We start from the raw sequence: 12,764 nt of genomic DNA, 5'->3' as shown, positions 1-12,764 counted from the left end.
ATACAATTAGTAGAGAAATCTATAAATTGCCTCCCATCCAAAGGACTACGACTAATGAAATGGGGGGAACGGAGAGAACCCTTCGGACAGAGACTATTTTACTATAAGTATTGGGCAAATTACCAAGTAATAAAAAACCCCGAACATGTAATTGTTGCAATTTGTACTCTATTTTACTGGGTCAATAATTGGAGAGCACAAGGGACCTCGACACCGACAAACCGTTAATGACACCTCTAATTGGATGACAGCGCTTGGGATTTGAGGCAACACAACTCCGAGTAGGCATGACTAAGTAGCCCCTGCCTAAAATGGGTTCACATACATGTGATATACATATGTATAAGCCCCGTTCTGCTTGTCCGAGATACAGGCGAAAAAATATTGTAGAATACGAATAAATATAGAACTGCCACGAGACTAATCAACATGTCTGACGAGGCCCCGATTAGCGACTGTGTGCCGAGCACTTCGAGTCTGCCCTTCAACGCTTATCATATCCACTTGCCGCTCTACATCATGGACATGGTGCGCGTCTTTCAGGATCATCCCAGCTACGTCGATGGCATACAGGAGGCTACTATCATAGAGATGCTAAAAAAGGAGTAAGACATGCATCACAATAATCTCACAATGCACATGTGTAAGCGAAACAATATTCCTTCACCCTGACAGACCATTCGCCTGTGGCGATCTGGAAGCCCAGGTGAAGACAGCCCTCATGGACCTCACTGCCAAGGGCTTCGTACGTTACATTGGCAATGGGTATCGCACGCTGGGACCTATTGCGAAGCTGTCCAATTCCCGATCTGCGCGCCACTTCAACCAGACATGGCAGCGCATTGCCGCCTTGCAGATGCTCCACGGTGGCAGCCCGGAGGCTTCCACCAGCAGCACTGGCAATTGCCCTCAGCGCGGGTCCAGCTGCTAAGGATGGACGGGGAGCTTTGAACTCTCCCCAAATATATTTATTTCGCTTCTTGTTTCGTTAAATGAGTTGAGTTTCTTCCAACATAAGCAGACAAACGTACACCCACCAAAACAGCAATCGAAATTGTATCAGTGTAGTAAAATTCGTGCTAAGAAGGCCACCAAATCAAAAAAGATGGAGCTTGGGGTGGTTCAGTGCCCATCATCGTCATCATCATTATGCTTTGGAATATATGTCTGGGATCGGGGATTGGGGTCTGCCATCCTTTTGACACTTAACTGGCCGCCTAATTATGGCCAGGGGTTGGCCACAATAGCGAATAGAGGCATGTAGAACACAGCAGGTGACTCTGCCTATCTATTTCGATGGGAACAAAACTATTCTCCTTCCTGAAAGTAATTAGAATCTGGAAATTGAGCGAGTCCAAGGTCCACTTAAGGGAGTACGAGTACATGGTAGATTTCGTTCCTACAACTCTAGTCAGTTGTTGCAATTCACAGTCCAGTCCGAAGCTCATCCCAGCTCTGAGGGACGCGACCCTTGGGCCTTCAGCTATTACCCTTTTGGCCGAAACATTTAAATTGTCAACACCAGGACCAAAGAGCGGAGGACCTGTCCTCAATGTGCTCTCGTCCCCACCCACCCACATGTGCGGGTCGAGCCAAACACGCATGTGATCCCGGCCTGGTGTAAATTATTGCATTTCTAATCGTTGCGGCATAATCTATTAGCACCCCGCACCGCACCGGATCCAGGACGAGACCACGACAATAGCTCGGTTTACTTTGATTTTTTTGCGCTTGCACATTAGAGGCAATTATTATTATTGTTTTAGTTTTGAGGCTTTTGCTGCTGCTTGTCATTGGCCTTTGCTTTGCGTTTTGTGCCTTTCCTTGGCAATTGGGCGAGTCCCAAGAAAAACATTAATCAAGCGACTTGACGTGTGAGAGAAATGAGGAATATACCCCTGAACATATACATATGTTTTGTTTATTCGGTGTGGATGTGGTACTAAAAAAAAGCTAAGGGATTCGTAATTCAAAGTTATCTAAAAAGGGCCTAAATAGGTGGCTCCGCCAGGAAGCATATCCGTCTTTCTCAATCTACGGCAATAGTCAATGTTTGCTTAAAAACCGAACTACTCCAGCACCGTCTCCGTTGTGTTCGATTGTGTTGTGGGTGTTAAAAAATTTAATTAAGAAATATTGGAATGCTATATGAATGACTATGTTATACTTCGTATTACAAAAAAGGAAATACGTTTACAGATCAAGATCCGAATCATATGGTTACGACCCTCCTCATCGGGCTGTGCATAGCCGCGCTTCATCAGTTGCTCGGCCAGATCGGCATTGTCGCCAAGGAATCGAATCCAAAACCAGCACCACGTCTTCCTCCACGTTGAGTATGTCCAACATATGCGGTTTCTGCTTGAACTGACTCTTGGCCCCTAGGACATCATTCTTGATCCATACCAGAGGAGAAGAGCCATCCACAATGAAACTGCATTTCCACAATGCTTCCAAATTTTTTTGGGAATGGCGCATCAAACTCGGTTTCCGGCAGAGCGTCTTCCACCTCCAAGTCCTTGGTGACGCCCTGAGGTGCAAATAACTCATGCAACAAGCGACAGTGTCTACCTAAGGGGAAACATGAATTTTATGAAGACTTTTCCTGGGAGTTTGATTGTTTTCTATGCACAGACTTACCCTTGAAGCAGCCATTGAGCTTAGGATCGTAATGCCCACAGATTCCTTGTTCTTTTCTGCTTTTGACTGATCTGGGTAGGAATCAACTGCCAAGAGCTCTGCTGGTGGGCAAGAGGAAGTGGACTGATCTTTAATAGAACAGATTTCCTTGCTAAGCAGTGGGTCCTGTGGCTTGGCTGAGGTTGGACCCGCGGAATCGGACTCTACTCCATTAGAATCGACTGCCACTCCTAACTGTGGCCCATTTGTCTTGGTTGGCACGGATTGATCTTGAATAGAATCGGCTGCAGCTGATTTGACAGGACTCTTCCTGCGACGACTGTTGTTGGCCTTGTCATCGGCCAGTTCAACTATTCAATCGCCACCACATTTTTCCAAAACACGCAAGGCCACTCTTGTCAATCGGAACTCGGTCATATGGGAGACATCGCCTTCTTTGAAGAAGCATCTGATGGCCTCCGCCGGCAGCAGCCGTATGTCATCTGGTAGGGCAAATATATTCTCGTCGCCAGTCATGTGTATATGCTCGCCGAAATCAATCAAATAGGCATCATAGCCACCCTCATCCGCATAATCATTGATTGTGACACGTGGAATGACCCCGTCGTGGCAATCGTACACCGCAAATATCTCCCCAAAGTTGGGAAGCTGGTCCAACTCCTTAAGAAGTAATTTCCCCTCGAATAACTTTTGCAGCGGCTCCGCACCCCACATGCCTACAAAGAAACACTTTTCGGCTATGTTTAGATGCATCATTTCAGCCTTTATCACACTTCCCTCTGGAAAGGCGGCTATGTTCTTTACGATCTGATGATAGATTTCACTGCTGGATGTTGTTCTTCCGCATTTCGGTGGCTCGAGGATACGTTTACGTGGTGAAACAGGCAGCATGGTTTTTGTTTTAGCGGAAACAGTGGCCGTGTCCTGTGGCTGTGCTGAAGTGGGCTGTGGGGACGTAATGGGGACTTTGGGACTTCTGCATCCGGTTTATTCAACCAACTCGAACGCGTTGATAGCGAAAGACTATCCGAAACCGGCCTGGCTGGACACTGTGTTGACTCTACATCTCGCACTACCGCTGCCGACTGATCAATTGGAATTATATGCTTGGAGTCCGCCATTTGTTGGATTATCGGTCGTCGGTGTGGACGTTCATTCAAGATATTTTCAACTACAATCCCATCTTTATTAGTGTTTGTGACGAAGTCATTGCGCTGCAGAGGTTCGGCGATGTCGGCGACCAAAGTTTCGAGACTGTTTAGATGTGCATGTTACACTTGATTACACATTTATTGAAACTATTCATGCTGCTTAGCATGTCATCGTGCAGACCGATAAGTTCACGATCCGCTTTAGCCATGTTCACCCAACGATGATGAAGATCTGTGTACAAAACATCCAAGTGACGCCTAAAGTTGTTTAATTTAGCGTGCATTTTATCGACATTTTTCTCGAGCAGCTATTTCAAAAATATCATTCAAATCTATTGCTTATAAACTTTATAAATTACAACACTGGCAGCAGCCTAAAAAATTTTGCGGCAAATAACTGTAAGCAGCAGTGTGACTGTGGAATTATCGTTAAAATATACCGACCCTCAGAAATATACCAAAATCTACCGTCTCATTTTAAAAATATACCGTAAATATACTGACGAATTCAAGTTCTATTATACATATTCCCCGATTTTGATATTCCGTGGAATATTACTAGCTAGATAGTACATAGGCCTGCCCACATAATTTTATCCGAATAATCAATCACTGGCTAATGAATTGACTGGCTTATTAAATACTTGACTTTGATTGGTTTTTGCGTCTCGTATGATGAAGAACCGAACTTAGCCCACTTAAGCCCCCTATATTTCAATAGTTAAACTACTTGATGTAAATGGCGGAATATATTAACGATTGTAAATTCTTCTCGTAGATCCACCCTCTTCATCCTTTTTAACTACACGATAACTACACGATAACTACACTGTTCAGGCCAGCAGTAAACAATTTCCGGGCACTGTGCCAACTCCGTGCGCCCCGGTCCCAACTCGCTCTCGCGCGCTCGGTGGGGCGGTCGGATCCACAATCCACGATCCACTCGGCGCTCACGGCAGCAAAAGCATCATAAGGCATAGAGTTAGTTAGTTACGTTTTCACCCCTGCTTCAACCTGTCGACATACCGCGCGAATACCCAATAACTACATGAACAATATATAGTGACATATCTATAGTCCATGCTCCGCATACCCTTGTCTATGTCTATTACCCTGCACCCACAATACTATAAACAATACGACACCCTCAGCTTCGAACCCTCATAAACAATCTCACGCTCGAAATGGACCACGCGCAGCCGACTGCAGGCAATGTAAACAAACACCCTAAACTGGAAGTTGAACATAAAACAATAGATGCCGCCCTAGAATCCAGCCGCACTAGAATCCAGCCGCACCAGAATCACGCCACTCTTCAGAGATCAATTACGAATCGATTCTCAAGAATCACACCATCCTAGCTGACCAATCAGAGGCCCTATTCTCAGCCACCCCCAAGTAATGCAACACCGATCATACGCAGCGGAAGCCTTTCATCAAAAGCCGCCTTTCCCACATACCGATCGAGTCACGTACTCCATCTCCGAAGCCGAAGTCGAAGCCAACGCCTCCGAATCCAAATCCGAATCCCAAACCGAGCATCATAATATAAATAGTCTGCATCTAAGAAGCCAACTCAGTTCTGTTCAAGACAAACGTCAATCGCGACACCGTCGGAGAATTCAATCTTTCGTATCTTTCGTAGTGATCAGACGTGTTTTTGTTTTGCGCTCCGCATTTTTTCCTTTTGTTTTGAATAAACAGCCGGTGTTTTCCTAACTAAATTCTAATTATACTTCCTAACCACACAACAATCTGGAAACCTATTCTATTACGCGAGTGCATGCCTTTTGATTTGTGTTAAAACATTATTTAACTTTTTATTTTTCGGCGTCGGCTTGTGCTTGTGCTTGTGTTTGTGTTGTTGCAGTGAGTGAGTACGCATTACATTGCATTGCAGTCCGCTCTCGTCTGGTAGCTTTTGTTGTTTTATCACTCTCTCGCTATCACCTCAACTTCAATAACTGTTCTTTCTCTCTCGCTATTTAAACTTTCTGAGCAATAGCGCTCTCTGCTTAGTAGCTCTCGCTATAACCGCTCTCCACTCTGCTCTCTTTTTTTTTACCAATTCCGCTTTGAGCGTTGTCTGGCACATTGGTCTGATACCAATTTGTTTTGCAAATAATAGTATATTTATAAATAAATAATAAAATAAAATGGAATACGCTGTGGTCTGTGCCAAAAAAAGCTGTAAGAAGCAGATCACCCACGATCAGCCGAATGTCCCCTGCTGGCTCTGCGACAGCGTAGTGCACGCAAAATGCGCTGGATTTTCTGGCCTCGTGAGTGATGCTATAGCCAAACGTAATGGCTTGCATTACAGTTGCGAGGCATGCCGTGCGGTGGAGAAAGACATGGTGGCTTTCATGAGGCAGACGCGGAGTGGCTTTAAGGAGCTGACCGTTGGTTTTAAAAACCAATACGATCGGCTCCTAGCCATGGAGGCTCAGTTTAGCGGTTTAAAACTGCTGAATGAGTCTCCGAGGCGCAAAATGGTCACTCCGCGGGATCTGCAATTGCCAACCGTCACTCAGCCGTGCGCCGCCGAAAAACTGACTCCGACCACTCCAAGTGTGCAGCAGTTGATCTCGTTTGCCACTCCAAGGGCAACGACAGCTGCTGGCGACGCAGATTCGGTAGCCGAATTCATCGCCTCGGAGAATGTGCAGCCAAGTACGTCTGCAGCGTCCGTGTCCGTGGTGTCCGCAAGTTCGCTAGTTGTCCCGTCTATACCGATCCCACCAGTAAATAGACGTTCCGGACCTCCGGATATTGCCACCACAGGTACTAGGCCTGTGGTGACTAAACCACTGGTGGGAGTCCCACCAAAACGACAAGTTTTTGTTTCACGGCTGGCCCCTGACCTCACATCTAATGATGTAATTGCTTTTATTCAAAGCAAAATAAAAGCCGTGGGTTTAAAGGTGGAGAAATTTAACTTCTCTTATGCCAGGGAGATAGCCTCGTTTAAGATAAGCATCTCCCCAACTCAATTTGACACCATTTGCTCCGCCAAATTTTGGCCGGAGCATTTGGTGGTGAAGGAGTTTAAGGCTAAGAAGAAGAATAGGCCCCCCATATCCCTTCCAAACCTTTCCAGTGTGCCACCCTCAACCTCAACTTCCTCTTCCTCAACTTCCCGTCTTGCTTCCACCTTTCCAAAAAACTAACTTCTCTTTTAGTAACCTATCAGAATGTAAGAGGCTTGCGTAGTAAGCTCAGCATTCTTTTCCGGGATAGTGTTGCATTTGCTTCCCACGTTATTGTGTTTACTGAAACCTGGTTAAAGCCGGACATTCTTAGTTCCGAGGTTTTGGCAGGTCGGTACACAACTTTTAGAAAGGAACGTTCGTCTCGACGGGCAGGGGGGTTCTAATTGCAGTGGACTCTTACTTCACGTCGGAACACTTCACAGTCCAAGTTCAACAGGAACTGGAATTCCTGTGTGTAAAACTGATTCTTCCCGCTTTCGCTATATTCATTACTTGCTCGTATATCCCACCTTCTTCGGATATTTCAATTTATGAGCAGCACTTGTCCGCTTTAACCGCTGTTTCTTCCTCGCTATCTGATAAAGATCGTATGATAGTTCTTGGTGACTTCAACTTGCCAGGAACTGTTTGGTCTTCGGTAAACGAGTCTAGTATCCTAGTGCCCATGTCACGACATGAGTTTGTTGACGGCTTGCTTGACCTATCCCTGTCTCAAGTCAACCATGTGAAAAATTCCTTGGGTCGATTGCTTGATCTGTGCTTTGTATTGGATCCGACCATAGTGTTGTTAACCCGAGCCCTTCCGCTCACTATACCTGAAGACGCCTACCACCCTACTTTCGAGGTGTCGCTAGATATAGGACCAACTGTATTGGATCGGTCGAGTAGGCTGCCCGAACGTGTCCGCTGCTTTCGTAAAGCCGAGTTTGCGAAGCTTAATAACCTCATTAGGGATTTTGATTGGTCCGCTTTGTACTTGTGCACTGATATCATAAAAGGCACAAACATTTTTTACAATGCTCTTGGCACATTTTTCGATTCTTGTGTCCCGCTTTCTTGTCCGACTAGATCTGGAAAACCCCCTTGGTTTACCAAAGAGTTATCCAGTCTAAAAAACTTAAAATCAAGACTTTATAAAAAATTTCAAGAAGTGGGTTCTCCTACTTCTCACTCTCGCTATGTATTAGCTCGGTCAAACTTTTCAGTTCTTAATGCTCAATGCTATAAGAACTACCTATCTCGATGCAGGATACGTTTTTCTCAGGACCCTAAACAGTTTTACAGCTTCGTAAACAGTAAGCGTAGAACGTCCGCACACCCATCCTCGCTATCATTTTGTAATACGTCGGCAAATAATGATCAGGCAATTGCCGATCTTTTTGCCCAATTCTTCCAAACCACCTATTCTGAGGAAAGCTACTCTGGTCATCCGTACCCATACGGTTTACCGAGGTCGAACGGCATTTTCAGTCCCTTGTTAAATGAATGTTCCCTACTTCATGATCTTCGACTAGTTAAGCCGGTGTTTTCACCGGGTCCAGACGGGGTTCCAGGTTGTGTACTCAGGTACTGTGCCGAGGCTCTGTGTGGACCTTTGCTTAAACTATTCACCCTATCCATTGATTCTTCTTGCTTCCCCCCGATCTGGAAGGAATCGTTTATAATTCCTCTCCATAAAAAAGGTAGCAAGTCTGATGCAAAAAATTATAGAGGTATAGCAAAGTTATCCGCTATTCCTAAAATGTTTGAGAAGGTTTTAACTCCGCACTTGCAACATCTCTGCAAGTCACTTATATCTCCAACTCAGCATGGATTTATAAGGCGGCGATCAACCACCACGAACTTGTTAGAGTTTACCTCTTTCATTATTAAAGGCTTTCAAGGTAACTTACAGACGGATGTTATTTACACCGACTTTAGTAAAGCATTCGACTCTGTAAACCATTCCATTTTAGCGCATAAACTTGACCTTTTAGGGTTTCCGCCCAACCTCCTGAGATGGATTTCTAGCTATCTTTGTTCTAGGTCTCAAAGAGTCCTCTTCAAAAACTCCCTCTCTTTCTCAGTAAAGGTTTCTTCGGGAGTACCACAAGGCAGCCATCTAGGCCCCTTACTCTTCACACTCTTTATTAATGACTTACCTTCAGTATTAACATACTCTCGAGTACTTATGTATGCGGATGATGTTAAACTCTGTGTCCAGTACAAGGACATTTCATTTCATTCTCGCTTGCAATCCGATCTCAATATCTTTCAGTCATGGTGTTGTGCAAACTTGTTACACCTTAATGCCTCGAAATGCAAAGTTATGACATTTCATCGTTCTAGCCCTTTGTTGGCTCCCTACACCCTATTTGGTGGTTCTCTTGAGAGAATTACCCTGGTGGATGATCTGGGTGTTATGTTAGACCCCAATGGTAAATAAGGCCATGGGCGTGCTTGGGTTTATAAAGAGGTGGTCAAAGGAATTTGACGACCCCTATATAACAAAGACTCTCTATACCTCGCTTGTTCGTCCGATCTTAGAATACGGCTCCTGTGTATGGTGCCCTCAGTACAAAGTACACCAGGACCGTATAGAATCAGTACAGAAAAACTTTTTACTCTTTGCTCTGCGGGGCCTTAACTGGGATGCGGGTGTAAGACTCCCATCTTACTCTAGTAGACTACTATTAGTAAACCTCCCATCCTTAGTTAACCGTAGAAAAATGCTTGGTGTGATATTTATGCACAACTTGATCAGGGGTGACATAGACAGCCCTGATCTGTTGAGCCGCATAAACTTCACGATTCCTATTAGACTGACTAGAAATTTTATACCGTTGTTCCTTCCACTTTGTAGATCGAATTATTCCTTGCACGAACCGTTTAGGGTCTTATGCTCGGATTATAATTCCCTCTACCATATTATATCCACCACTAATTCTCTTCCTCTTATTAAATTATTAATCCTTACACACCTTTCTATTAATTAGTAACTGTAGTGGTATTTGTACTTTGATTGCATGCTTAGTTTCTTAGTAAGTTTAGTACTAATTTTCCTCGAATGTTAGTCTAATAGCTATCTTTCTTGCATGTTCGCGTTTGGTTTGGCTACGCACCGCGCGTCATGCGGCAGCGCCCCTCGGTCGGTTGGGCGGGAGGAGGGCTGCGTTTTGCCTGGGATCCGCGCGTAACAGCCTTCTGCTGGTGTCACACGGGCCACTTGACGGTGCAGTAACTGCATCGCCTCTTGAAGGATGCAGTCATTGCATGTCAACGTCCACACATTCAAAGTTAATTCCGTTCAAGACTTCAGACCTCAGTCATCGTCGGGGAAATAACTAATAAATGTACGCTAAAGTTTAAGTGAAGAATAAAACCTTTTTTAAAACGTAAACTGAAGTGTCGCATATTTAATTGGCGCAGCTGGTAGGATCTCAGTTAAAAGTGAATCCCTTTTTTTAAGACGATCAATTGGCGTAGTGACAGTTACAGTGCGTAATAACCTACAGTGATCAGAGAAAAAGTAACGCTAATACTAAAGAGATCCGCCAAAGAATCTACACACGAAACTCAATTAATATTAGAAAAAATAAATAAATAAAAAGAAATCAACATGCCGCTAACAGAAATACACCTGAACCAAGCTTTGAAGTCAATCAGGCAAATTCCACCATACGACGGATGCCAAGAACGCCTAAGCTCGTTCATAAGTAGGATCGAGTACATCTCCGAATTGTACTCAACAGAAGACATCCGGCAACAAAGCATCATGTACGGAGCCACTGAGGGTCAACTGTGCGGACGAGCACAACTTTTATCACAAAGCCTTCAACCCAACACCTGGACCGATCTAAAAGCAGCCCTAATCAGCAAATTCAACAACCACACTCCATACGAGACGCTGCTACAACAATTACACGACACCAAATTCAATGGGAATATTCGTAAGTTCGTAGAAGAACTAGAAATTAAGTCAAATGTTATAGTAAGTAAACTAAATCTGGAGACTAGACCAGAAAATAAGATAATCTTTAAAAACGCTCTGGCAAATGCCACCAGACATACCATAGAAGATGCTCTACCCAATAAACTATTCATCATTTTAGCAAAAAAAGACATTTCTACTATGGCTAATCTAGAAAAATCAGCTCAAGAGTTAGGAATCTACGAAAATTTCGTAACTGATAACAAGAATCACGAACATTCAAGAAACGGAAATAACAATCGTAGGAATGTTGGAACTTATTACCCTCGCTATAGTAGTAACGATTATAACAATCAAAACCCAAGTACTTCCAGAAATAATCTTGGATCGAATCGAAATAATTCAGGAAATAATGCCGTAAATAATAAAGGGTTATTTAACGAATTTAGAAATTCCTTAAACCAGGGCATAGTCCAGAATCCCACAAACTATCAAATCAATCAGACACAGGCAGGTAGCAGTGCACCAAATCAGCCAGTCAAACGATCTAGGGAAAGCCAAAGCGGACAAATGAAAATGGATGTAAATTTTCAGCAGAGTGCTTTGGAAGAAATCGAGGAAGACCATATATAGAAATAATCGTAAATAATAAAAAATTAAGAGGTATCGCGGACTCGGGATCGTCAATAAATATAATAAAAGAAAACTATACAGATTCCAAAGTCGATAGCGACAACCTCACCGTCCATACCATCAATGGACCCGTCCGTCTGACTCAGAGCATTACACGCGATGCAACCAAAAACTGTCCGACAAAACAAAAATTTTATATTCATAATTTTTCTCTTAGGCAGAGAATATTTGATGGCCAGCAAAGCCGTCATCGATTACCGAAATGAAACGGTAACGTTAGGAGAAAGGTCATACCCAATCATCCAAAGTGGAGAAGCAATTGCCGTCGGCAAGACCGCACACAAAGGTGTTAAGCCATCTTCAAAGGAAGATATATCTACACCTAAGTGCCTTGACCCATCTCCTGAAGGAGAGCAATACTTCGCTTCCGCATTAGAGAATGAATTAAGGGAATGCAACCAGCTAAGGTTGGAACATTTAAATGACGAAGAAAAGGAGAAACTAAAGAAAGTTCTCTATGAATTTAAGGACGTGCAGTATAAAGAAGGTGACATTTTGACCTTCACTAGTACTATAAAGCACGAAATAAAAACCCATCACGAAGATCCTGTATATCGTCGACCATATAAATATGCTCAAATACACGATCAAGAAGTGACACAACAAATCAAAGATATGATTAGACAGGGAATCATTCGTAAGTCGAACTCTCCCTATTGTGCACCCATCGCTATGATACCAAAGAAAATAGATGCTACAGGAAAGCAGAAATATCGTATGGTAGTAGATTATAGAAGTCTAAACGAGGTGACAATAAAGGATAAATTTCCTACACCCAGAATGGACGAAATACTAGATAAACTAGGTAGGTGCCAATATTTCACAACAATCGATTTAGCTAAGGGATTCCATCAAATTCCTATGGAACCTAGCTCAATCCCAAAAACAGCTTTCTCCACGAAGCATGGTCATTACAAGTTCACTCGTATGCCCTTTGGGCTAACCACTGCCCCCGCTACCTTCCAAAGATGTATGAACAATCTGCTAGAAGAGTTAATCTTCAAAGATTGCCTCGTATACTTAGACGACATCATTATATTTTCCACTTCATTGGAAGAACACCTGTTGTCACTAAGGAGAGTATTTGGAAAGTTGAGGGACGCCAACTTAAAGCTACAAATGGATAAGTGTGAATTCCTGAAGAAAGAAACGGAATTCCTAGGCCATGTAGTAACAACTAACGGCATAGTTCCTAATCCAAAGAAAATATCTGCCATAATAAACTTCCCAATACCCAATACAACCACAAAAATAAAATCATTCATAGGTTTATGTGGATTCTATAGGAAATTCATTCCCAACTTCGCTAATATAGCAAAACCTATGACACTCAAATTAAAGAAACGAGCAGTCATAGACCCAACAGAGGAAAAATAC

At 43.5% G+C, this 12,764-nt stretch overlaps 2 protein-coding genes across 2 annotated transcripts; one reads left to right on the top strand and one right to left on the bottom strand.

The window, feature by feature from the left end:
- The first annotated feature begins 298 nt into the window (after window positions 1-298).
- On the top strand, window positions 299-1,097 carry LOC117190957. Its single transcript, XM_033395950.1, has 2 exons — window positions 299-605; window positions 676-1,097. The coding sequence occupies exons 1-2, from the start codon at window positions 430-432 to the stop codon at window positions 929-931; spliced, it is 432 nt and encodes a 143-aa protein (XP_033251841.1). The 5' UTR covers window positions 299-429; the 3' UTR covers window positions 932-1,097.
- A 1,045-nt stretch (window positions 1,098-2,142) lies between these two features.
- On the bottom strand, window positions 2,143-4,197 carry LOC117191441. The gene is made up of 3 exons (XM_033396307.1): window positions 2,997-4,197; window positions 2,641-2,721; window positions 2,143-2,571 (listed from the first exon to the last, which is right to left on the bottom strand). Exons 1-3 carry the CDS (start codon window positions 3,529-3,531, stop codon window positions 2,390-2,392), a joined length of 798 nt encoding a protein of 265 aa, XP_033252198.1. The 5' UTR covers window positions 3,532-4,197; the 3' UTR covers window positions 2,143-2,389.
- Window positions 4,198-12,764: the final 8,567 nt, after the last annotated feature.

The sequence above is a fragment of the Drosophila miranda genome (genome assembly GCF_003369915.1).
Source record: "Drosophila miranda strain MSH22 chromosome Y unlocalized genomic scaffold, D.miranda_PacBio2.1 Contig_Y1_pilon, whole genome shotgun sequence".
NCBI classification, from domain to species: Eukaryota; Metazoa; Arthropoda; class Insecta; order Diptera; family Drosophilidae; genus Drosophila; species Drosophila miranda.
This window is presented reverse-complemented; position numbering and strand designations above follow the sequence as displayed.

Coding starts and splice junctions, on each gene's coding strand:
- LOC117190957 (XM_033395950.1), top strand. CDS start 430: ATGTCTGACGAGGCCCCGATTAGCGACTGTGTGCCGAGCACTTCGAGT. Junction 606..675: donor ATAGAGATGCTAAAAAAGGA/GTAAGACATGCA, acceptor TCACCCTGACAG/ACCATTCGCCTGTGGCGATC.
- LOC117191441 (XM_033396307.1), bottom strand. CDS start 3,531: ATGCTGCCTGTTTCACCACGTAAACGTATCCTCGAGCCACCGAAATGC. Junction 2,722..2,996: donor GGAAAAATGTGGTGGCGATT/GAATAGTTGAAC, acceptor TTGGCAGTTGAT/TCCTACCCAGATCAGTCAAA. Junction 2,572..2,640: donor GCTCAATGGCTGCTTCAAGG/GTAAGTCTGTGC, acceptor GTTTCCCCTTAG/GTAGACACTGTCGCTTGTTG.